Consider the following 26,210-nt stretch of genomic DNA (forward strand, 5'->3'; position numbering starts at 1 on the left):
TCACTGCAAAATTAAAAACAAGAAAAATACCCTAAAATATAATATTTTCCATGTCACCAATTGAAGAGCTTCTTCTTTGTTGTAATTCCAGCATCTATATGGACAAATCAACTTACATGATTCTAAAATCAACAAAGAAAAATTGATTTAATTGGCAAGTATTTTGACCCATAACTCATAAGATTGTGAGATCAAATCCTAATGTCAATGTGACAATCTTATGGATAAGTGATTTGAAAGTGCCTCTGTAAGCCCTCATTGAGCTTAGAAGAATAACCAAACCTTGGTGAGCTCCCAGGATCTAACTCACCAACTTTTTACAATGAAAAAAATGATTCTCAGATCCATTATGATGAAGGGAGTGTATCAATCCAATTGAAGCTGCCCGCATGAACCACTTGAAACCACTTGGGTATCCCTTGGATTTGTAAATCCTTAAATTTTCTCTTGGTGGGATCATAAGTGGCCAAAGCCTTCCCTTTATACTCCAACAAAATCTCACCGTTGTTTAGAACACACACAGCTCTAACCCCTCTAGCTCTCGACATTGTCTTCATGAATTTCATGCCCCAACAATCCAATTCATTCTCTGTTAACCCGTTAGGAACATGTTTTCGAATGCTGAATTCCTTGGTCCAAGATTCCTTGACCCCATAATTTTTCATTACCCATATCTCTAATCTTCCTTGTCTGCAATAAAATGCTGCAGAAAGACAACCCTTTATGACAAGCAAATGGTATTCATATTTCTTCAAGGCTTCACTACAAGGCTTTTGAACAAGTTCGAATACCTCGTTTGTGAGATCAAATGATACAAGAGCACTACAACGATTCCTTGGCTGAGTCACCCAATGGAGTCTCCCGTTAACAATAATCTGTGAAGAACACTGAACAAAATGATACCCCACTTCCCCTATATCTCTCCACTTTGAGCTTCCCAGACTAAGAATCAGAGTCTTCGAACTTGGCGGTACTTTTTGTTTTGGAGAATCTTTGGAAGGGTTTGTATTTATAATTTGAACAACTTTGAATTCCTGAGTTTTCTGAACGAATCCGAATCCAATCACAACCTCTCGATTTGGGTGTCTCACAGGTTGAGGCAACCGTGCGAAGAAATTAGTGAAAGGGTTATACAGATAGAGTTTGTCACCGATCAAGGAATCGAACAAGCACAACACGCCATCCCATGATGCTACTACATCAAACTCAGGCATCGAAGAAGTGAAAATTGGAAGGAGAGTAGTGACCTTTTGGATGTTACCTGGAGAAGAATTGAAATCTGCGAAGCATACTTGACTGCGAATCGGAGTATCACAGTGAAAGATTAAGCACTGGTTGGTCTTGGTGATGCTAGAGAGATGAGGAGCAATAGAAGGGTCTTGTGCCAACGATCGCCATGATCGGCAAACGTACATGAAATTGACCAAAGACGAAACGGGTAGCTTTGAAAAGATCTCTAAGACGAGCTCGCGAGGGAGTCTCGTGAGAAAATCGAGTGGTGGTGCGTGTTCTTCAAGCTTGGTTCTCTTGCTTCTGCTCTGTTCTGTAGAGTCGAAATCCATGGATGAGGATGGAGAAAGCATTGGAGATTTGGAAGACAGGATGGTAAATTGATCAAGGGAATCAAAATGGAGATGGAAACAAGGAAGAAATTTCTTTGACTAAGACAAACTACGAATCGAGTATCGGATTTTGTGGAAGAGAATTTGGATTTGCTTTTTTGTTGTTTTTTTGGGCTCTTTTGGCCAATGAGTTTGGATTTGCTTTTTGACTCTGTTTCTTGTATTTCAGGAAAGTGTGGAGGAAAGTTCCTCTCACGTTTGAAAATCATATCATAAAAAACTGCAAAGTTAATGATTTCTTTATTAATTACCCAAAAATAAAAAAAGATTTCTGTTCCTGTTTTTGGAAATGTACTATAACTTTTATCTTTATTTGTAATTTAATTATATAATAAAATTTTAAAAAAATAACAATGATGAATCATTAAAAGAAATTTATATCAATCAAAAAATAATTATTGTCAAAATCCAAACTAAAAAAGCCTAAATAAATTATTATTAATTTAGAATTAGTTGTTAAAATTTGAATATATACTTATTGATAAAATACTAACTTGCACTAATAAATATTCATTCTGATTTTAACAACAAATAATCCTTAATTAATATAAATTTTTTCTAATGGTTCTTAATTGATATTTTTTCTAAATTTTTAGTATTATATAGTCATTTTTTCCACAAGTATTAAATAGGGAAAATGACAACAAATTCATTTGAAATATATAAATGATAATATAGTCCTTCAAAATGTTATAATTTCCCAAAAGTCCTAAAGACTTTTTTGTCATTAATTAGTTTATATAAATTACTAAATTGCTCTTGTAGAAAATAAATGATTTACAAGTTTTATTTAAATATTCACAACTTTTTTCTTATATTCGCAATAATGCAATAGCAAATAAGAAATTTAACATATAAAGTTGTGATTTGATGTTGCATTATTACGAATATAAGAAAAAAGGTTGTAAATATTTAAACAAAAATTGTAAATAATTTATTTTCAACAAAGGCAATTTTGATAATCTATATAAATTTATTAATGACAGAAAAGTTCTTAAAAACTTCTGAGTAATTATGACATTTTGAGGGATCAAATTATTATTTATATATTTTAAAGAGATTTTATTATTATTTTTCCTATTAAATAATGTTTAATGTAGCTCTACCATCATGATTTTATGAATATTTTGTTAAATATATTATTTCTTTGATCTATTCATGTTCTTTCATCAATATGAACTCCTCTTATATAAATAGTTATAAAATACAAACATCTATTCTCTCTTTAGTGTTTTATTTTCATCCTCTCTCAACTGTTAATTAACTATTATGTCATTAGACTAAAATACTATTTTTCAAACTATAAATGAATCATTCAAATTAACAAAGATTTGATGTATATATTTTTATTTTTTATTTATATTTTAAATTTTTAGTTATATAAACATATTAATTTTTTTATATTTTCTAAAATTTAAATATATAAGTTGACCAAAATAATATTTAAAACACGAATTTGAAAAAAATTAATATAATAAATTGCTCAATATACTTATATTTATTTTTAAATTTTTTAAAATTTTAACACAAAATTTTAAGTTATTTATTTAAATATCAAAATAATCATTTAATTTTCCTAAAATTAGTAGGGAGTAGACAATAAATAATAATTTTAAAATTTTCAACCTAATTACAAATAAAAAATTAAGTATTTTAAAACTTTTAATAGAATATTCCTAATACTATTAGTTCTTGGATTAAAGTGTATGTTTTGAAAATACAAGGAAGTGTTATGTAATTTTGGCAAAATGAGAGGAAGATCATTGTATTTTACTGTATGAATTATATAGTTTGAAATATGTATAAATAAATAAACTAACTCCAAACTTTATATCTAATAGCACCATAGATTCTAAATATATTTATTATACAAATTATTCTCATAACTTTTGAAAACGGTGTGATCTGGCTACTGGCATTAATAAAATTTAATTTTGATAATTAGTTAACTATAAAATGATAGAAAATGACTTAAAAAATTATAGAAATTGGCCAAAAATTACAATAAGATCCAAAATTTTAACAAGGATCCAAAATTATAGGAAATGATTAAATTTGGTCATTTCTTATTATTTTTCAGGTCTTTTTCTATCACTTTTTAGTCAAGTAATAGTCAAAATTAACTTCTTACACCATTTTCAAAAGTTGACGAAATAATTTATACAATAAATAAATTTAGGGTCCATGATACTACTGGACATAAAGCTTAGAGGACAATTTGCTTATTTATTCTTAAAATATCAAGAAAATATTTAAATAGTTACATCAACAATAACAATTATATAATTAAAGAACAAAAAGGAAATTGTAATATAAAAGTTAGTTTTTATTAAAAATTATTAAAATATAAAAACTTGCCTAAATATTCATTTGACAAGATTTAAATACTTAACATTATATATTTAACATATTTTTTGTCTAATTAAATAAAAATATATGATTTTTAATATGTTAAGAGATCATTGCATAATAAATAATATATAAAAAATTCATGTAACATCCTAAAAATTTTAAGACTCAAATTTATTTAAAAAAAATAAAATAAAATAAAATAAAATATCTATAATTAAATTAAAATTTAGAATAATTTAATAGAGGCCCAGAGTTCGAATTTTACTAAGCAAAAGTTTGGTTTTATTTGATTTTTAACTATGGGAAAAATTACCAAAGTTGACCCGGGCTTTTGTGCAATAATAAAAAATGTTGGGCCCTTTCTTGTAATTTTCCCCAAAGTTTTTGACCAGCATTTTAAGGAGCAAACTGATGCAGAAACGCAGAGAAAATGAGAAAGGAAGCAAACGCACAAACGGGAGAGAGAGAGAGAGGAAGAAGAGAAGAGAAAGGGAGGGAGTTAGGCTTGGATCTAGGAGTCTTTGCGACCATTGCGAGCTCGGCTACACGATAGGTAAACTCCCTACTTCAATCCTCTTCTCTTTCTCTTGATTTTCTTCAATTTTTGGAAGAGGAAATTTTTGGATTTTGATCCCAAAGGCTTTATTCTTGTAAGCTTTTGTTTCTTTGGATTCTAGGGAGCATGTTTTGAGTTTCTATATAGTGATTTAATGTTTTGAGTGAATAATTTAATGTTTTTTTGAGTGAATAATTGGATGAAAAGAGGTGTTTTGGGCACAAAATAAACCTTGAGAAATTGGGTTTTTGCTCCTCAATGGTTTAAGCCTATTGATTTAGTTATAATTTTGCTATTTGAGCCCAATAAGATTTAAATTAAGGTTTGGTTTTCATTATAAGGGCTAATGGTGAAAGTTGGTGGCACTAAGTAAAGGTTTTTAATTGATTAAAAAAATTATATAAATTGAAAATTAGCCTAGTGATGGCTAATAAATGGTTTTGGTGGTTAAGTGATACTATGTGAATGGTTGGTTTAATATATGGACCATTAGGGTGGATTATGACTCATTGACCTAAGTTGTGTGGTATAAGTTATAGTCTTCATTAATACTATTTGTCATGATAAGTGATGTGGATCTATATGTTGTAGAAAATTGTTGGTGGAACTTATTGAGAAGTAAGGAACAAGCCGAGCCCTATTTTGTACAAGGGAAACCCTTTTAGTACCAAAGGGTTGAGGTAACAGGGGAATTTATATTTCTTATTACTTTGTTTTAGCTATTTTTGAATAAATATTACTAGTTATCATGCATTACATGTTTTAAAAGATTAAATGTGCTTTATAAGGGGTTATGGGGTACTACTTTGATTATAGTGCAAATATGTTTTCTAATTGTTTAATAACAATGTTTTTATGGAAATGAGATTTATAAATATTATACTACTTTAGAGTGTTGAATGGTCAATACTCAGGAAAGGTAGACAAGAGTAAAAGGCATGATCTCGGTGGGAGTTCACCAATGAGAAGGTGTGGATTTTTGATATTCTATGGCACACTGTCAGTACTCAGTGTTGTCTTACGTATTGTGGGCTCAGTGCACTAAAGTGGTTAGTGTATTGAGTGTTCGACACCTCTCAGTGGGGGAGGGAATCCGACATATGAAGTGTGAGGTTGAGTGCCTAGGCCAAGGTAGCCCTCACATGGAGAGTAAGTCGGGCTGGCTCTGGGAGGGAGTTAGCTTTGACTGCTCAGGATTCACGTCGAAGGGGCATAGGCGGTTCGGTGGATTAGATCATGCCTTAGATTATGTTTTGTGCCTGTGGAGGTACAAGTAGGTATAAGGTTTACCTGCGAGTTAAAGAGTGCCAGGGGGCATTCTGTTGGTCATGAAAGGCCATATCGGCCTAGGTCATGCATTCATGCATTTTAAATGGCTAAATTATATACTATGTTGAATTTATTATTCATTTATTTAATTATAGCTTACTTTGTAATAATCAATATAGATTTCACTGTTACTGAGACTGTGGTTGTCTCACCCCTTTCTTTTCAATATTCTAGGTCCAGGCGAAGGATCCAGTGGTGGACGGGGAAAAGAGCAAAGCTAGGGGTTTGCTTGTGATTTGTAAAGAACTGCAACCCCTTTCTTTTGAGCAAATATATTGTAATGTATTTAAGATTAGGGTGCCAGTAGGATATGATTATGTGTGTGTGTGTGAATATGTGTGGATTGTGTGCTTGTGTATGAATTTTTGTCTGTTTGCAGACTTGTGGCTAGGAAACTTGGTTATGGTGTGTGGTTTTGATGGATTTACTTAGTAGACCAAGTTTCTATTACAAGCAGATCTTTATTTTGATATATATGTGATTTTATAAGCAAATGCAAAGTGGTTGCATTGCAAATGGTGTGCTATGGGAAAACATACAGCTTGGATAGAGAGAGTGGGTGCGTGGGCCCCACAAGGAGCTTTGAGCCAAGTGAAAATGTTTAGCATATGTATTTATATAAATACATGGTATTTGGATTGATTTGTGACCACTCTTGTATGATTTGTGCATTTTGGGGGTTTAGGGTCCATTTTAGGAAATGGCACCCAGGTGATCAAATTTTGATGTATGGGGGTTTTTCATCATTTGAATGTTCTATCAAGTGTTTTTAATCTTATTTGACGTGTCCAAAGTGTTTCCACAGGTTTGTGACCATTAGGATGGGATTTGGACAATTTTGAAAATGGTTTTTACCAAAAAGCTGCACTTTTGCATCCGGGTGTCCAAATCTTAATCCGACCGTTGGATTTCTCTAAAATTTGGGTCACAAGTAAAACCTTTTATAAGCTTCGTGTGGGCTTTGGAATCATGTCGATCAGATATCGGACGGAGAAACGACGCACTCCGGAATTTGGTCTGGAGGTGCTGTCATGACAGCATTAAATTGCTGTCATAACAGCTACAGTGTTGATTTTGTAACATGCACAAAATTCAATCCGTCCGTTAGATCTTTTCAAAATTTAGTATGCTAATAGTATTCTTTAAAAGTGACATGTGGGCTTTGGAATCACTCCGATCGGAGGTCAGATGATGAAATGGTGCACTCCGAAAGTTGGTCCGGAAGTGCTGTCATAACAGCTTTTTAGCTGTCATGACAGCAAAAATAGTCAATCTTTTAACATGTTTAATTTTTAATCCGACCGTTGGATCTTTTTGAAATTTGGTACACTTATAGTACCCTTTGAATGTAACGTGTGAGCTTTAAAATCACTTCAATCGGAGGTCAAATGACGGAACACTGCCTCCTGAAAGTTGGCCCAGGAGGGCTGTCATGACAGCAATAAATTACTGTCATGACAGCATCTTTTTATTCTATTTTCGTCTAACTTGCTTCCGTGCGCTATAGGTAGAACCTATAATTATTTTTAAGGTTTTAAATGATTTATTTCTTAAGTTGGTTAGAGGATCAACTCCTTAACCACACTTAGTTTGTTTGAATTATGTGATTTTTGGATAACACTCAAGGCAAGTGTTACAATTCACCTTGGTTAAATTAAAAGCAAGTACTTTATATACTCCATCTGTTTAAAAATATAAGGTATTTTTAACTGAATCTCACCCCTAATAAAGTAGTTACCTACTTTCAAACTAACCCTATTTTTCCATATTTACTCCTATTAAACACTATATAATAAATATAAAGTCACTATCAATAGAGGCACTTTTGGAAAAAAAGGCAATAATTACACTTCAAAAGACTAAAAATGCCTTACATTTTTGAACATCTAACTCCTCAAAAAATACTTTACATTTTTTAATGGAGGGAGTATATATATATATATATAAGTTTTTTTTCCCTATTTTATGGCTACCCAGCAAATCTACTAACATGCATTTTTTTCTTTTGTAATAAAATCCACTAATATATAGAAGCGAAATTTAAAATTGAAGGAAAGTATAATTGAAATGAGTTTCATTTGAAGAGACTTGGGCTCCCAAAAGTTCACTTCAATTCTTAAAGGAGGCTTAATTTGGGCTGAGTTGTCTCATTGAAATGGGTTTGTAGTATTCTTCATCTACAATACCTTAAGATTGAAGACCCATAACTGATACTACTCGTATCTCCCAAAAAAGAAAGAAAGAAAGAAAGCTATAAAAGATACTATATATATATAGATATGATTCAATTATTTAAATAAATATAATTTAAATTTACAAGAAAATCAAATTCCATACATTATTCTCATAAAAAAACTTGATACAATTACAAGTTTATAATCATATAGATAGGATAATTTTTTATAGGGAGAATGACAAAGAGGTTCCAAAAGAATCAATTAATTCAAGTTAAGTCAAAAGTGCCAAACTCCAAAAATTTGTAATTCAATCTCTTAATTTTGCAACTGCATTGTGATGAATTTATAATTTGTTTTTCAAATTTTAACATGATTGAAGAATAAAAGAAAATTATTTTCCCTATTAAAATTTAGAATATAAGTTACAAATTCATCATAACGGAGTTGCAAAATTAAAAAATTGAGTTATAAATTCTTAAATTTTGGCACTTGAAACCTAACTTGAATTAATTGATCCTTTTGAACCTCTTTATCACTCTCCCTTTTTTATAACACAAATACTAATTTTAATAATAGAAACAATCTTAAGAATCCATCATGGTCATAGTGATAATGCAAGACTTTAATATAATTTCTTCTTCCTTAGTTGGATCCTGTGATGTGAATCAAGTCATTAACAATAAGAAGCATATTCAATTGTATTATTGCTTTCTAATAGATAAACTTAACCTGGGAATACAAGTGTGAAGTTTCACATTATTCAAAAGTACAATCTTGATACTATGAAACCTAGCTATTTTAAAAAAATACAAGCCCATGGAAAAACAATGCAGGGAAAAGAAATTAAGTCATGTCAAAATATATAAGATTTCTACACCATATAGATGGACCATCAAAAATCTTATATCAAGGTTATCACTAGAAGCTTGATAAACAAGCTACTCTGCATATTTATTAACTTATCTAAATACATGGTCTAAAGTAGTTATCTGATCTTGCATGAAAAAGTCCCTAATCTTCTTGATAGTTCCAGAGAAGGGATGATTAGGTTTGAAATCGTGTTGGACAAGTGTAAGAGCTTTAAGGTAGTTAGAGCAGATGTTGACTTGGGTGAACTTTCCCTTCCAACAGAGTTAACCCTTTTGAGAATACCAAAAAGCTTAGTAGCGGTATTTGGATAATAACTAAGGTATTTAGAAAAGCCCTTTAGCCAATGTCCTTAACTATCTCCAATGAGGCCACTAAAAGAAGTAGCTCAATTGCTATTAACTAATCCATCAATGTTAAGTTTGACACATCTAGGATCGGGTGGTGACCTTTTAGCAAGAGATTTATCTTGATTTAAAGACATATCATTGAGCCTTAATTGAAGATTAATGTTATTGATTATGCCTTGGGTGCAAGTGAATATGATGTCTCTGACAAGAGTGTCTTCTTTGGAATATATGGCTTTTTCATATTTCTTTCTAGATGTTTAAATATGAATGCAGAAAAGGTCTATTTCAAGGGATTCTTCTATTGCTCAAGTTTCTTGCATCATTCTTAACATTTTAGTGAGTCCAATCATGTAAGAAAAGAGAGAAAGAGGTATTTAATTTGGAACCATTTCAATCTTGTTAAGACTTTGTGCAGTCATGTAAGATGTGTGTAATCATTCATAAACCAAACCCAATGAAAGTGTAACATCTTGACATTCTAATTTGGAAAATTAACTACTAATTAAGGGTAAATTATTAATTTAGTAGATTAATTAGATAATCAAGATTTTTGGTGTTGATGTTGTGTTTTGACTTCTTGGATTGTTGAATAGATAGGATTAAGCAAAAGAATGGAGGTTTGCAGTAAAGCGTGCAAGCAATAGTGAGAAAAATCTCATTGTGGCACTCATCGCGACGTATGCTTCATACGCTGCAATGCATAGAACATAATTTTAACTTAAAAGTGCATGATCAGATGTGAGAAAATAAAAGGAAAGATGAGAAAATGAATGAGGGGAAGGAGAAGAGGCAACACTCTACTAGCACATGGAATATCAAAGTGCCAAGAGATATTTCTGACCTGTTGCTTACCGGGTAAATTTTGTACCACCCTAAGCTCCTATTCTACCTTAATTTTTCTTAGTTTGGGTCATAAAAAAATTGAATTAAGGAGTTTTAAGAGGTTGATTTCTTACCCTTTTGTAATGAAAATATTTTTGAAAATCAAACTAAGGTTATGTGACTAGTTTGGGAATAAAAAATTAAGCTTTAAAGTTGTATTCTTAATTTAGCCCTAAATTGATAAATTTGAACGGGTGAAATTTATTATGGAGTGTGTCAATGCTAGTAGAAGTAATAAAAAGGCTAGAGAGAATAATTGAGACCTAAAATGATTGAGTAAAAGGAACTAAATAGTTGATTGTGGTTAATAGATGTAACATCCTAAATTCTGAATTCAGAAAACTAATTGCTAATTAGGAGTACATTAGTGGATTAATTAAATAATTAGGATTTTGAATGGTGAATTGATATCTTGTCATGTTAGGGTCTTGAGTGATTAGGATTGAGTGGAAGAATCACAATTCGGCTTGAAGTGTGTGAGTTATAGTGAAAATGTTCTCATTGTGCCATGCGTTGCAGCATACATTACATGTGCTATGACATATGGCACAGAATCTGGATGAGTATTGTGTGAATCAGCTCGAGAATGGAAGAGGAAAAAGGAGGAAAGAACAATAGAAGAGAGGAGAAGGAGCAAGGCTCTGCTAGTGCTTGCTATCTCAAGGTATTGGAAGTCAATTCTGACTTGTTGCTTGTCGGATAAATTTTGTATTACCCTTAGCTCCTATTCTAGAAAATTTCTTTTAGTTTGGAATATAGAGAAATTAAATTAAGGAGTTTTAAGGGGTTGATTTCTTACCTTTTAGTAATAAGAAGGTTCCTAAAAGGTTAAACTAAAATATTGTAACTAGATTGGTGATTAATGATTGATCTTTAAGGTTATAGGCTCAATTTAACCTAAATTATAAAGTTTAGAAAGGGTGAACAGTTGGCATGGATGATATAAGAGTTAATGAAAGTGATAAAAGGTTTAAAAAGGATGATTACAACCTAAGATGATTAAGTGAAGGCGATTAAATTGTTAATCATGATTAATTGTGATAATTAGTACTTTTAGGTCAATCTAATCAATGACTATTAGTGCTAATTTATATTGATTGAAGTGATTGGTGTGTGAAATTGAGCAAGAGAAGGCTAACAGTGTAAAGAGTGTACATGACCCTAAGAGGGAGGTGAATTGGATAGTTAAAAATTAAAGAAAACTTTGTAGGAATAAATAAAGAACTATAGAAACGATATCATCAAAGATGTGAGATGGATGAGAAGAACTTGCATAAATGATTTATTCTAATTCAACTCTTACCACTTGAGACATATCGGGTTGTTTATTGTATAAAAGTTCATAGGGAGTTTTATAACTTGAAGTTTTTGAGGATATTCAGTTAATCAAGAAAACAAAATTTTTAATACTTTCTCCCTAAAATTTCAATGGCACATAAGCATGGAAAATTAAACTTCTAGCTACTTCTAATAAGTGTCTGTGCTTACTTTCTACCACCCCATTTTGTTAGGGTGTATAGGGATAGGAAATTTTATGTAAAATACCTTTCTTATTAAACAAATCCCTAAGCTTAGAATTTACAAATTCAAGCTCATTATCACTCTTGATTCTTTTAACATTTGTATAAAATTGGGTATCAACATAAACAAGAAAGTTTCATATACATTATGTAATATCTGCCTTGACATTTCCAAAAAACAACATACAAGCATAACACACCATTATGATAACCTGGATTTATTTAGATTTCTTATATAAGATTATCATAACTCAAGGGTTTAAAATTAGTTTTAAAATATTGGGATCCCAAGAAACCTTTTTAGAAAAAATGTTTGGGCTCAAACTAAAGTTTAAAACAAGTTAAACAAAGTAGCAAAAGAATAGAAACTAGACACTAACTCAGTAAAGCATTAAGAGGGGATATTGGAAAATCTTCCAAAATGCAACATTTGCCACAGTGAATGGCACAAAGAGATTAGATCTCTTGTTATATAATGCACCATACTACACATACCTTGCATCATGGTATAACCCTACTATTATGATAACACTCCAGAACCAACTTTTAGAGTGCGTCGTTTTGCCATCCCATGCCCTATTTGAGCTATTCAAATGTCCACACATAGCTTATTAAGTCCTCTAACTAATGGATCTAGTTTCACACCCATATTCTTTACCATTCAAAATTTGGACAGTCGGGCACAATTTTGTCCATTTTCCATTTAAAACACACACAAGGGTGTCCAAACCCAACAACATAATGCCAATAGCCTTACAATCACTTAAACCAACTTAAATAGATCACACACAACCTAATAGAAGATTCATGCAATAACAATTACACTCAACATATATATTGGCCATAAAAACCCTAATTTCAAATAATTTAAAGGGTGACACAAAATTCTCAAACATCTATCTCTTGGCCAATCAACCACGCATATAACACAATAACATACACTTGTATTAGTATCTCAACGTCTAACAATAATGTCATTACAAATACATCATCTTTAGACAAGATAATCACACTTACCCAATCCTATGTAAGTGAACAAAAAAAATCAAAGTATGATCCTAAGTTGGCATATGATTCATAAAATATTTATTAATTATAAAAACAAAGGGAAGGGGAAGAGCAATACAAAACTCAAGCTCTTTAAATCCTAGCCAAGTCTTCCTTCCCTTTATCCCAATCAGATCCCTCACTTGTAAAATATAACAATAGGGTGAAATAAATGTTTTAGTAATAGAATAACTCAAAACTATCAATTAACATGTATAACTATAAACACATAAAGCTTATATATATATGTAAAAATACAATTATGCATATCCAAACGTAAGAATTTCCATATTCATAAGTTTTTTTCACACTCTAGCATGATCATTCTACCAACCGAGCCTACCAAAGGCTCTATTGGACTAGACGTTCACACACATTAGCCTTGAGTGCACCTTCTATGGTTGAATCACTTGGTCAAAGGCATTTTGTCCCACTTTCAGACTATGGTTTTCCAAACTACACATGATCGGGGTGTTGTTACTTTAATATCATATCATAATAATGCTAAAGAACATAAATCTCCAACACCATACCCCACAAGGGTACTAAGGAGAGGATTCTCCAACACTGTACCTATACAAGTATTATGGAGAGGAATTCTCCAATGTCATATCCTGTCGGGCACTAAAAAGAATGTATGCCACATGGACTTCCATTTCTCCTTTCCATGGGTGAACTCCCACCCACTAACATGATTATACTCATAATTTCTCATACAAACTCATGCTTCTATCTAAACCACATGTTACTCATATATAGAAAAGTGACTATAAGTATATATCCATATCTATAATTAGTAAGTGTGTATGTTATAATGGTTTTGTTTACCTGTAGTAGTTATTTTTTGTTAGTAGATATTTAATAAATTTTTTGGTTGCTAAGATTTTTATCTTACCCGTGGTTATTAATGTTTTTCATGATTTGACATTAAGAGCTTTAAAAGGAAGGAATCAAGTCAATATTAAATGTATTTCATATTAGCCTACCTAAGGTTAGTGTCATGAATCTATATGTTGTAAAATTTTGGATTGCATATAAGTTGCTATAAGGTTATATAGCTATGTATAGATGCATTTTGATGTTGATACGCTTTTGTGTGTTTGTATTTGTGCAATCTAGCCTTGTAGTATGTACATTTATGTTTTGGAATGAATACTGTAAGCAAGGGCTGGGGTATAATTACAAGTGCATATATGATGACTTTCAATATTTTATTCAATTTATTAGTGTTTTGAATAGAATTGAAAGTTATTTATTTGAATTTTTTAGCAAAAATATTATTAAGTAGATGAATGTGTGTGAAAATTGGTTTGGAAATGTGTTAGAAGTTAGTGGACTAATTCTAGCATTAATTTTAGGTTTTATGCATGTAGGGAGGTCCAATTTAGGGGACTAAAGATGAAAATTTCAAAGCTCAAGTCAAAGAAATTAAATCTGAAAAGAAAATCTGAACAGGTTATGTTCATTGGAGCGAAAATGCATTTCGTTGTAGCAAAACACAATTTTAGTAAAATGCATAGTTCTGATCTTCAGTGAACTTTAAGGATTTAGCACCTCATTTTTGTGCATTCTTTACCTCCAGTAGCTGCAGAACGTCTAGGAAGAGCAAAGGAGCCAAAGAAGGGTTGGAAAAGCTTAGATTTGGTAGGAAATTAAGGGTTTCACTCAAGATTGCTCCAATTAAGCTTTTCTTCTCCTTTTTCTCTTTACTTTGCTATATATATTATTGATTTTGTTGTCATGGAAGCCATATGTGGCTAATTTTTTCTTAATCTAGGGTAGCTATGAACTGATTCTTGGATTAGAGCATGTTTGAACCATTTATTTGAACTTAATATTAGTTTTGTTTACTTAATCTTGTGCTTATTTGTCTACTTAATGCTTGGCCACAATTGAGTGTGAATTTTGGGGTTTAGATTTTGCCTTGGAAGAGAAAAATCTAAATTAGACTGTTATATTGAGTAATGTGGGATTAGAATTTATTCTAATTTTTCAATAGGATAGGAATATACTTATTGGACTTATACAATCACATTAGAGAGAGTTTGTGCCTTTTTGTCTCTTGGGTAATTGTGTTAGGAATAGCATAGTAATTCAAGAGAGGAGTATAATTAATCAGAAGATAATTATTCCTATTACTACTTTAGATTAGCAAATTAATGTCAAGTTAATTTATTTAGGTAATTACATGCTTTATGAATTGAAGAAGGGATTAGCTACCCTCGGTTGCCTTGATTATTTGTGGTTGTTGAAACTTATATTTTAGTGCATTTTTATAACTTTAATTTCTTATTTTGAGAAATCAAATTCAAATTTTGTTTTGCTTGACTTAAATGAAAATAGGAAATTTATTGTCTAATTACCAATTAATTTGATTCTCTGTGGGATTGACCTTGATTTATCACGTATTATTTTTATGGCCTGTACACTTGCAGAATTTGTTACACATTTGTGTGCATCAAGTTTTTGGCACTGTTGCTGAGGTAATTACATGCTCTATGGATTGAAGAAGGGATTAGCCATCCTAGCTTTCCTTGACTATTTGTGGTTGTTAGACTTTTAATTTTAGCGCATTTTTCTAATTTCAATTCTTATTTTGCAAAATCAAATCCATATCTAGCTTTGCTCAACTTAAATGAAAATGGGGACTTTATTGCCTAATTTCTAATTAACTTAATTCCTTGTAGGATTGAGCTTGATTTATCACTTACTATCTTATGAACGGTACACTTGTAGTAAAACATAATTGTGTGCATCAATATATATATGCTATGTTCGTGTGAAAGTGTGAGAAGTTTGGACAAATTTGTGAATGTGTGTGAAAGATTTCTTTTGCCCTAGTGAGTGCTTGAGGGCAATTTAGTACACATGGCAAATGGTGCACACGCAACAACACATGTCACAAAACAAGAAGTGGTAGCTTTATATTGCATGCTATGGTATTTGGCTTAGTTTGCCTAAAATCGTATTTCACCTTTATTTTCTTCTTGTGTGCTATGTATGCAAACCTTATGCTTCTACTGTTTATATAAGAGATTTCTAACTTATTTGAAATGGTTTTCTAAAAGATTTACTATGGGATCCCATTCTTTTATGGTTTTAAATTTTAAACTTGCATATTTTTGTGTAGGTCCATAATGTCTAAAGGGCATTACATAGAGACAATGTGATGTTAAAGATTGTAGATGCATCATTTCTATGAAGACTGTAGATCCTCATGAATTGCAACAAACACACTTACATATTTTAAATAATGTTGATCAAGTTCAAGATTACATAAACACGCATAAAGAACTTATGGGAGAGCAAAATAGTCAAATTAGAATGATTGAATAAAGACTGATTAGGGACCATAATAGTACTTTTGCAAAGTGGTTGAAACAAAACATTAAGAATGGAGATTGTGTTTTTGATATTGTTAAAGGGGTGGCACAAGGTCTTAAGTGCGATGTTATGTGCTAGACTGCATTTGATATTAATGGGTATTTGTTCTACTCAAAGTCTCTAGACAACATCAATAATGTGAAAAATAATAGTGTTACCTTAGTGGCCTTAGGCATGCATTTCTCTACTTAGAAAGATCTAAATCCTTTATTGGCATAAATGCCTTATTACTGATTTTTTAAAGAGATCTAGGAGGTTGATTATATTAAATTTAGAATCCCCATTTTCAAATGCAAGTGAGTTGATGTTAAAAATAATTTTCATCAGGATAGGTTGGGATTTATGTTAGTCAATCTAAATACTCTAAGTTTTAGTAATAAACCTTTTATTATAGTAGACCAAGAAAAATATATGTTTTATGTCACAGATCCAAGAAATGAAAGATGGTAAGTGGCTCTCAAAGGAAAAAGGGAGGTTAATGTTGATGAAAAGGTTGTTCAAATTTTGATATTTCTGAGACTCCTTCTTTCTCAATAGACCTACCTATACTAAATGTTGAAGATGAAGTGGATGATGAACATGGTACAAGAGATAATCACCATGAAGAGATATGAAAAAATATCACTATTAAAACTATCTTAAAAGTTAGTTATTTATTTAGCATTGTGTTTCATTATTTAATTAGTTATTTCTTGTACCATAAAAAATATTTATCATTGTGTTTGATTTATTTATTTTATTAAATCAATTGTTTATTACTGTGTTTGATTTATTTATTAAATTATTTATTTAATTTATTTATCATTTATGAATTTTATTTATTGTCTAAATATAATTATGGAGGATCAAACCATTAATCAGGGCCTACTTGGCCCTTCTACTACTTCGATTGTGTCTAGTATTGGTAATGAAGGTGTGCCTTAAAGCATCCCTGTAATGGAAGACTTGACCCAAACAACGAGGAGCAACTAATCTACATGAACAAGGAGACCTAGAAGTAGAATGTGATTAAGAGATTTGGCTTTGAGCTGGAGTAGAGGCAAAAGGATTCCAATCTAGTATGACAACAATTAGAAGCTAATCGGGCCTAATGATTCCAAGTTCACCAGTTTTGCAGGCCTCCAAGCCTGTAGCAAGCTGAGTATATTAGCACCCATATCGACTGATGTCCCACAACATGTGAAAGAATGGATTTGGGATGCCATCAATGTGAGCACTTTTATCACTAATTATTAATATCACCATGTCACTAACTATTTCAATGACATGTATTGCAGATCACCTATGATGTCTAATGGGGATTTAGTTGCTTACCTTCAAAATTAAACTAAAGCTAACCCTAAAATAATAGGGTCAACCCTAGGTCATCTCCTAAGGAATGATTTGAAATCTAATTAATTGCTAACCTAATTATCTAGTAAATTAAACTAGCAAACTAAACCTAATTATGAATGAAGTGACTTCCCAATTTAAGTAGGAACCCTAGGGTATTGCTAATGGAAGAATCTTAATTTCTAATTAAACATGGCAGCTCCACTATTGTAGGAAGGACTTTTAACAATGGTTATTTTAAACTTTTTATGTCGATTATTAGAGGGAACTAAAAGAAAGGGAAGTAAAAAGTTACCTTTTCATGTCGATTATTTAACTGATGTGGAAAAGACTTTCCACGTTGGTTATTTGCATAACCGACGTGGAAAGTCTCTAAATAAATTTTTTTAAATGAACTTTTAACAATGGTTATTTAAAAAACCATTGTGAAAAAAGTTTCCATAACGGTTATCTACAAATAACCATTGTGGAAAGTTCCACAACGGTTATTTGAAGATAACTGTTGCTAAAAGTGTATTTTTTTTTTAAAATTGTTGTTTTTCTATGCATCCAGAATTTAAAACCTTTAAATATACATAATTAATCCAACATCAATGGCAATGTTAACTAGCATTCAAACAATTTAAATACCCAAATTCATTTATACAAATACCCAACTATTATAAAATATAAACTTAAAAATTAAAATAAAGATTTAAAGGCACAAATTCATCTATTAAAATACTTAACTATACAAATATTCAATTAAATCAACTATCTATAGTACCAATATTCAATAAAAATTGAAAAAAGTAAATAAAAATAAAGACTTACAGTGGAGTTTGCAAGGACTCTCTAATGAAAGAGGAAGACAAAAGAAGATGAGAATCACCCATACTTGTAAGTTGAAATGGCAAGGTGAGGAGAACGGTGGAAGCTTTAAGTAAGAAAGAAAGAAGAGAGAAGAGAAGACTTCACTCACAAATCTGAAAAGGTTGAGGAAAAATGTATCTGAAGAGTCATCTAACTAAACAATGGAGGAGGAGGAAGATGGAAGAACCTAAAAAGAAAATATATTAGAAGAAGATCATCAACAATAGAAGAAGGAAGGAAAGAAAATGCAAAAAAGGACCTTCATAACAAAATCCACTAACCTCTAAAATACTCAAAGCAGCGAACAATGATGAACGGAGAATGGTGGACGACGGATGGCTGTGAACTGACAGAGAATGGCATGAGTTAACAACAATAATGGTGAAAGGTTGGACCTTTTTGACAATTTATAAATGTGAGAGAGCTATTTTCTAAGAAAAGGAAAGAGTAAAAGACGCTGAAACATGAAATAGGGTGTTGAATCAAATAAAAAGATATAGAAATGAAACAACATCGGTTATTAAAACAATCGATGTTGTTTGAACTTTTTACGTTGGTTTTTATAAAAAAAAACTGATGTAAAAAGTTATAATTTTCTTTTTTTTTTGAAAAATTTTTTCACGTCAGTTATCTAAAGAACAGATGTGGAAAGTTTAATTTTTTTATTTTTTTATTTTGTGAAGTTTTCCACGTCAGTTTTCAAAAAAACCAACATGAAAAGTTTATTTTTTTTTTGGTTTTAAAAGTTTTCTATGTCAGTTTTCTATATAACCAACATGAAAGAACATTTTTACATTGGTTTTTTATATAACCGATGTTAAAATTCTTGTAGATAATTACATTTATGCCACCGCTTTTTTTTTACTATAGTTTTTTATAAAACAGACGTTAATTAGCAATGTAAAAAGCTTATTTTCTAGTAGTGCTTACTCAACTCCTCTTCCTTAGCTAAAAAATACATTTACTTAAGACAACTATCTCAAGTATCCTAGCTTCACTAATTCAATTCCCTAAGTGCTATTACAAGCCCCCTATGTAACCTTACTAGCTTAGCTTTAAAATTAACCAAGTGTTTAGCTAAAATTCATTCCTAAATGCCACTATCCAAAGCTGTACCTAAGCTCAAAACTATGAAAACTCAAGCAACTCATCAAGTATTCACCACATAATTACATGCTAGGCTAATACAAGACATTCACCCATTGAAATCACATATTACCATGCAAATTCATATAGTGGATGAAATTCCAGCAGCATATAGGTCATAAAATTCAACTCAACAATCTTGTTTCAATATTACAAATTACAAACAACTATGTAACTAAAGTCAAATTGAACCACAATTAACAATAGTCATAGTATTCTAATGGAATTGAAACAAGATGAAGAAATAGTTAAGCTTAGCCAAGTGAAGGCTTCAAAAATCCTCTTCCATCAACTCTCCTCTAAGATTTCATGGAGACTCTAGCTAGAAAACATCAAGAGCACTTTGTTTCCTTAATGAACATAACTAGGCCATGGCACATGCTCTATGCTTCTTGATGGATTGAGCTTCAAATCTCCTTCTAGTTGCTTGGGGTTGGTTTGGCCTTGAAAGAGGAGAAGAATGGTGGAAGAATTGAGTGGATTTGATGGAAAAGAGGGAGAAATGGTGGCTATATGAAAATCTAGTGTAGAGAGAAGGATGAGAAAAATGAAGAACAAGATGAACAAGAGAGAGAAAGTGTGGAAGATGAATAAGATGATGATTGATCTAATTTTTGGGGTAAATGGCATGCTCAATTCTGTTTTGGAATTAGCTGAAGCTTAATTAAAAAATAAGGAAAAAATTAAAATGAAAATGGGAGCCTTGTCACACTTGCAAGGTGGCAACCTCCTATTAGTTAGCAGATAATTCTAATGTGTGTGTAATTTCCCATGTGGCATCCATATTTTCAAACTAATTTAATCTCCAAATAAATCCTAATTCATGTGCAAACCATCAGGTTTGACCTCAAGGAGTGTTGACTTCAATTGCCCAATTGATGTACAAGTCACATGCCATCTATGTCACATAAATCACATAATTCAATTAAATAGCGTGTGATATAATAAAATATAATTAATGTACAGGATTAAATTCATAAGTAGAGAGGATAATTTATTAAATTAACTAATTTTTAGGCTGTATAAAATTATATAAGAATTTTCACATGAAGACAACTCGAAAACTAGGTCAAACTAAGGCATTCAAGAAAGTGTTGACTTTTTATTTAATTACTTCCAAACTAAAATAAATTTTAAAAATATAATTTCACCACTCATCAACTAGACATAAAATTGACTTTTTCAATTTTTCTCTTACATTTTCTCGAAATTTCATTTTTGGACCAAAATACCCCTAGTGCATTGAACCTAAAAACTTAGGCAATTTTCCAAATCTATTGTAATGAATTCACTTTGAGATGATAAAAAATTAATAAAAGAGTCCTAATTGATAAATAAAGTAGGTAACAAATGTGTTCTATCAATGTCTTAACGAAGTAAACTTTAAGCATAAGTTAATGACTTGGGCTTATGAGTGTTGGAGGGGTTTCAAGACATCACTAGCAAAAATATTTGTGCATATCGAGGTGCTAGAAGGATAGCCCTGGCCTGATCCTTGTGTCAAATATACATTTTTGGAAGCAAATACTTTTGAAGAATTCTTTAGGCTTTGGACTACACCAGATGTTATGGTAAGTTAGTTTGTTTTAATTTAATTATTATCTATTGACTTATTTAATTTATATGTATCCTTGCTTTTCTTGAATTACGAATATTTTGGTAATTCAAATTTGCAAGAAAGAAGGAGAAAGGAATAATAAATTGGAAGGATGAATAATTGTCCCCAAACAAAGTCTTGTTGCAGTTATGCTTTGGCTGATAAAGAATTGACAAATACTAAGAGAAGGAAGAGGGAAGAACAAGCTTAATCTAATCTTTCTATTCTTTTATCTCTATCATCTCCTATATTTCACGATAAGAGATGGATCTATGTTCACTAAAAGAAAAATAGGTCCTTTTCAAGTGAGTATGCTTGTGATGTTGCTCAGAAAATTATAAGTATAGCAATTGTCCTCTCTATATTTATTTTAAACATAAGACATTACTAATTGTTTGTTATTTGTATGTTAAAGGATGAGCTTAAACAGAAATAATTTAATGGATTATTTGTCTTAGAGGGAAGGAATGACATCTCGACCATTGTTATAAGGAAATCAAAGTATCCTGGACTAGTTAGGGGATTTGTATTAGGGGTAAGCATAAGAGATGTATTTGGACCACTTCGTCAACCCTATTCTTCAGGACTCATGACTAAGGAAGAGATGGATATGCTATTAGCTCAATTAAGGGAAGAGGCAAGGGCTAAGATAGAGGCTACACTTAAATGTAACCAAACTATAGTCTCTCTATAAATCTAGCATAAGAAGGGGTTAACAAATTCACCACACCATATAATATACAACTAAAGAAATATTCAATTTAAAAATGCTTGGAAACTCAAGACTTCTTTGTTAAAATCATTTGAAAACAAACACATATCAGATAATGTACATCATAAGACATTATCTTGCATTCATTACTCCTAACACATGATTTAAAACCAAATAAATAAGACCAGAAGAAAGACTATGTGTCGTAGCATGCACCACATGTGTCTTACATTGGCCATGCATAAATATATTTGTTGATGTTTGATAAATTGTCTTGTGTGCAAAATTGTGTACTAGACATACATTAAGCCAAGCTATACCCAAGGGAACTAAGAAAAATATTAATCACTTTACACCTAGCTAAGGAATTAACTAGACACTTGCACAAATTGTGCAAGGACTTTGTTAATTGAATTAGTTAGGAAAGCACACTTATGTAAAATTTTATAAGGGGTTTAATTTGGTCAAGATAGTAGAAGTTAACCTAAGCCTAATAAAAAAGAATAGACAAGGAATCTAGCATCCCATAACTCTTAGGACTCTACTTTAGAAAGGGTTAATCACTCACATTTCCATTTCACTAGTTAATGACATCTTTAGTTAAATATGTCCTTTTAGTCTAATTAGTTAAAATTAATCAAATCCTAGTTAGTTTAGCTCACTAGTTTAGACATTATTGACCTTAGTTAGCCTCTTTAGTGAAGAATGACCTAGGTTGCCACTAATACTATATTAGTGTTAACTTAGCTATTTTGGAGTGTAAACGAGCATCACTTCCAGCCTCCCTGACAATGGTGCTAAAGTTTGAGAGCAATGGTTGCTTACACGCTAAAAAATCTAAGTCAACACTAATATAGTATTAATGGTGTAACATCTTAAATTTCTAATTCCATGTTAATGACTGATTAGTGATTTAACATGGGATTAGGGTTCAAAGTATTGAAGTGTTATATTGACTCATTAGGATGTTATATGAACAAATATGAGTAGAAGAGCGGAGTCCTGAGGCAGAGCGTGTGAGTATAGTGAGGATTTCTCTCACTGTGCCATACACCGCAGTGGGGGATAGATGCACCGCGGTGTATGGAGCAGAAATTAAATTAACAAGGACGTGTCCAGCTCATGAAATAGAGGGGAGAAATATAGGAGGAGAGCTTAAACGTGAAGAAGAGTAAGGGTTGTGCTAGGGTAAGCTAAATCTGGAGTAAGGACGGTGTCTTCAACTTGCTACTTATTGAGTAAGTCATATACTACCTTAACCTCTGAATCTATCCTACTTTCTCTTAGTTTTAACTAGTGAGAAAATGAATTCAGGAGTTTTAAGGAGTTGATTTCTTACCTTATAGTAATAGAAAGGTTATTTAAAACTAAACTAGTGCTTTGTGACTGTTTAGAGTTAAAATGATAAAGCTTTGAAGCTGTAGGCAAGAATTGCCTTAATCTAGAGAGAGAGTAATGAGAGAAAATTGCTAGAAAATGTTAAAGCTTAGAATGAGGGGTAATTAGTGGCAATATGTGTAATCAAGTGTAAAATATGGAATTGATAGTGATTAAGTGTTTAAATGTGATACTTGGCACTTTTGGTCAATAGAGGAATTTACTCTGAATGCCAATTCTGTGTAGATTCTAGTGTGTAATACACGAATTATTAGAAAGGAGCTTAAATAGGGTTGAAGTTACACGGGTAACCCTTTCTATTGAACAGAAGAGTTGAGGTAACCATATAATTGATTTTGTTTATTAACTATTATAATTGTGTAGAAGTAAATACAAATGATATAAGTTATGGTTTTAAAGAGTGTTGTGCATGATTTGTCATTAAAATAGTTCTTACATGAGAAATGGTTTGGACAATGAGATTTGAAAGGTTATTTGAATTCAAATGATATATATATATATATATATATGACATTATATATATTGTGGAAATGTATATAAGTAGTGAAAATTGTAAAAGAGCATGATCATAGGGGATGAGAGTTCACCTAGGATATCTAGGGATGTGTATGTATGGAGATTTGTGAGTGAAAAATTCATATAGTTGGGCTGGTACCATGGAACATCCGGTGCAGCATTATAAGGGCTATTACCATAGGTAATCCAGTACAGCATATTATGGGACTATTACCATAGGATATCCAGGCAGTCTGGCAACTCCCTAGTGCCTGATAGGGTGTAGTTAGGAGTCAACGACACCTCTATCATGAGTATGTGAAGAAGGAAAAACCATAGTCCGTAAGTGGGTTAGATTACCTTTGGCCAGGTATTTTTACCACTAAAAGTGTGCTCGGATCAACAAGTTGTTGATCCAAGGAGAGCCTATAGTTTGATGTTAGGGAGTATGAGAGGTTCGGTGGCTAGATAATCATGTTAGTGTGTATTTTTGTGGAATTTTTTTTGAAAAGAGGATTAATTTCATATTTTGATATATACGTGATATTACCTTAGTTTTTATACTTTAGCATTGTTATGTGTGGTAATAGACATTTAATAAACTATATTTGGTTATTGAGATTTTTATCTCACTCATGGTTATTTACATTTTTCAAGCTCTGTTGCTAGTGGTTCGAAGGGGAAAGACATTGGCTGAGTTGAGATCTCTTGCTAGGCCTTTGTAAGGTTTTGTGTAATGAATTTGGTTGTTATTAGTCTTGTATATGTATAAGTTGCCATAGGATTTGTACATGTACATAAAGACATGATTGTGATATATTTTGTGATTTTGAGCTCCTTAGCCCTTGTATATGTGTGGATGACGAAATGACTAGATGGGCTAGTAGATTGATGTATTTATGTGTGAATATGAGATGGGTGGAGATTATAGGTAGTGATTTGGTCATATATGAGATTAAAGAAATGAAAATGTGATTTTGGCCTAAAGTGTGAAATAGGCGGTTTACAGGCCAAATGTGTATATGTGTGATATATTGTGTATGTGTGTAGTCAATCAAGTGTGTATTGTCAATTGAAACTTGGTCAAGGCCCAAAAAGTGGCTAATGGCAATTGGTTTTGAATTAAGACAATTAAGTGGCAAAAAGTTGACAGAAAATAGTCAAAATGCACTTGGGTGTCTAATTTTTGATAGAGATGTCAAATTGAAATGAAACTAGTGTCATTAGTTAGATTTTGAAATAAGCTTCGTGTAGGTATTTAAACCATCTCAATCGGACATCATATATGGAAATGGCATGCATCTAATTTCATATCAGAAATTGCCATTTGACAGCTATTTTAGGTATGTGTGCCATGGTGCATGTACTCACATGCTACGACACACGACACAAAGAGAACGACTGTGGCCTCTGTGCCACATACAGCAGCACATATGGCACACGATGCTAAATTTCACTTTGTTTTTCAATAATGAATATGTTTTCTAGATCCTTGATGCACATAGGTTTATTGCTTCCGCTGTGTGTATAAAGATTTATACTTGAATAAGTTATAAAATGATTTTTAAAAAATTTTATTGGGATCCCAAGGCTTTTAACATTTTCAAAGTAAACAATTTTGATTTGATTAGATCAATTGTAGTGGAGTACATGGTAATGTCAACAAGGGCATTACAAGTGGCAACCTAGCTCATTTTTCACTAACGAGGTTAACTAAGGTTAATTAAGGCTAAACCAGTGACCTAAAATAACCAAGAGTCGATTGATTTTAACAAATTAAACTAAATAGATATATTTAATTAAAAACCTAATTAACTATTGAAATAGAAATGGGAATGTTTAAAACTTTTCTAAAGTAGAGTCCAAAGAGTTATGGATGCTAAATTCCATGTCTATTTTTTTTAATTAGGCTTAGGTTAGCTTATACTCTCTTGACCGAATTAAACCCTTTACACAATTTTGTATAAGTGTGCCTTCCTAACTAATTCAATTAACTAAATCCTTGCACAATCTTGTAAAAGTCCTTAATAAATTCCTTAGCTATGTGCAAAGTGATCAAAAATTCCCCTTAGGTTTCCTTAATGTAGACCAGCCTTAGGTAAGCCAAATGCATAATTTTTCACATAAGACATTTTATCAAATACCAACCAAACATATTCATGCCTAGCCAATGTAAGACACATTCAATACACATAAAACATATTTTTATATAAATTATAATGTATTGGAGAAAATTTCTAGCAACTTCACAAAGGGAAATCAAGTGGAAAAACATTAAACCAACAATTCAAATACTAATTTTAGTCAACAAGATATAATAATGCTCCTAATTTTAAGAACAAGATTACATTAACCTAGGTTTAATGAAGTGTGGCCATGACCTTCATCTTCCTTGAGACACTTCAAAACTCCTCTAGCATCCTTTCCTCCTAGCACTCCTTGTTGATTTAGCCTCTAGTCATGGAATCCACTTAAGCATAGTTCTCTTATTTGGCTAAAATCATGCTTGTAAGTGCCGTGAACATTTAAAGCCAAATCAAGAAAATGACGCTTAGGTTTTGAAGTGTAAGGTGAGAGAAGAAGAATGGTGGA

At 31.6% G+C, this 26,210-nt stretch overlaps 1 protein-coding gene across 1 annotated transcript; it reads right to left on the reverse strand.

Annotated features, from left to right (window-relative positions):
* Nucleotides 1–347: 347 nt before the first annotated feature.
* On the reverse strand, nucleotides 348–1,562 carry LOC129317550 (F-box protein At3g07870). Its single transcript, XM_054961862.1, has one exon. The coding sequence runs from the start codon at nucleotides 1,560–1,562 to the stop codon at nucleotides 348–350; it is 1,215 nt and encodes a 404-aa protein (XP_054817837.1).
* Between the last annotated feature and the right edge of the window lie 24,648 nt (nucleotides 1,563–26,210).

The sequence above is a fragment of the Prosopis cineraria genome, unplaced genomic scaffold (genome assembly GCF_029017545.1).
Source record: "Prosopis cineraria cultivar Desert tree isolate PC_DT_omini unplaced genomic scaffold, ASM2901754v1 PC8, whole genome shotgun sequence".
Taxonomy (NCBI): Eukaryota; Viridiplantae; Streptophyta; class Magnoliopsida; order Fabales; family Fabaceae; genus Prosopis; species Prosopis cineraria.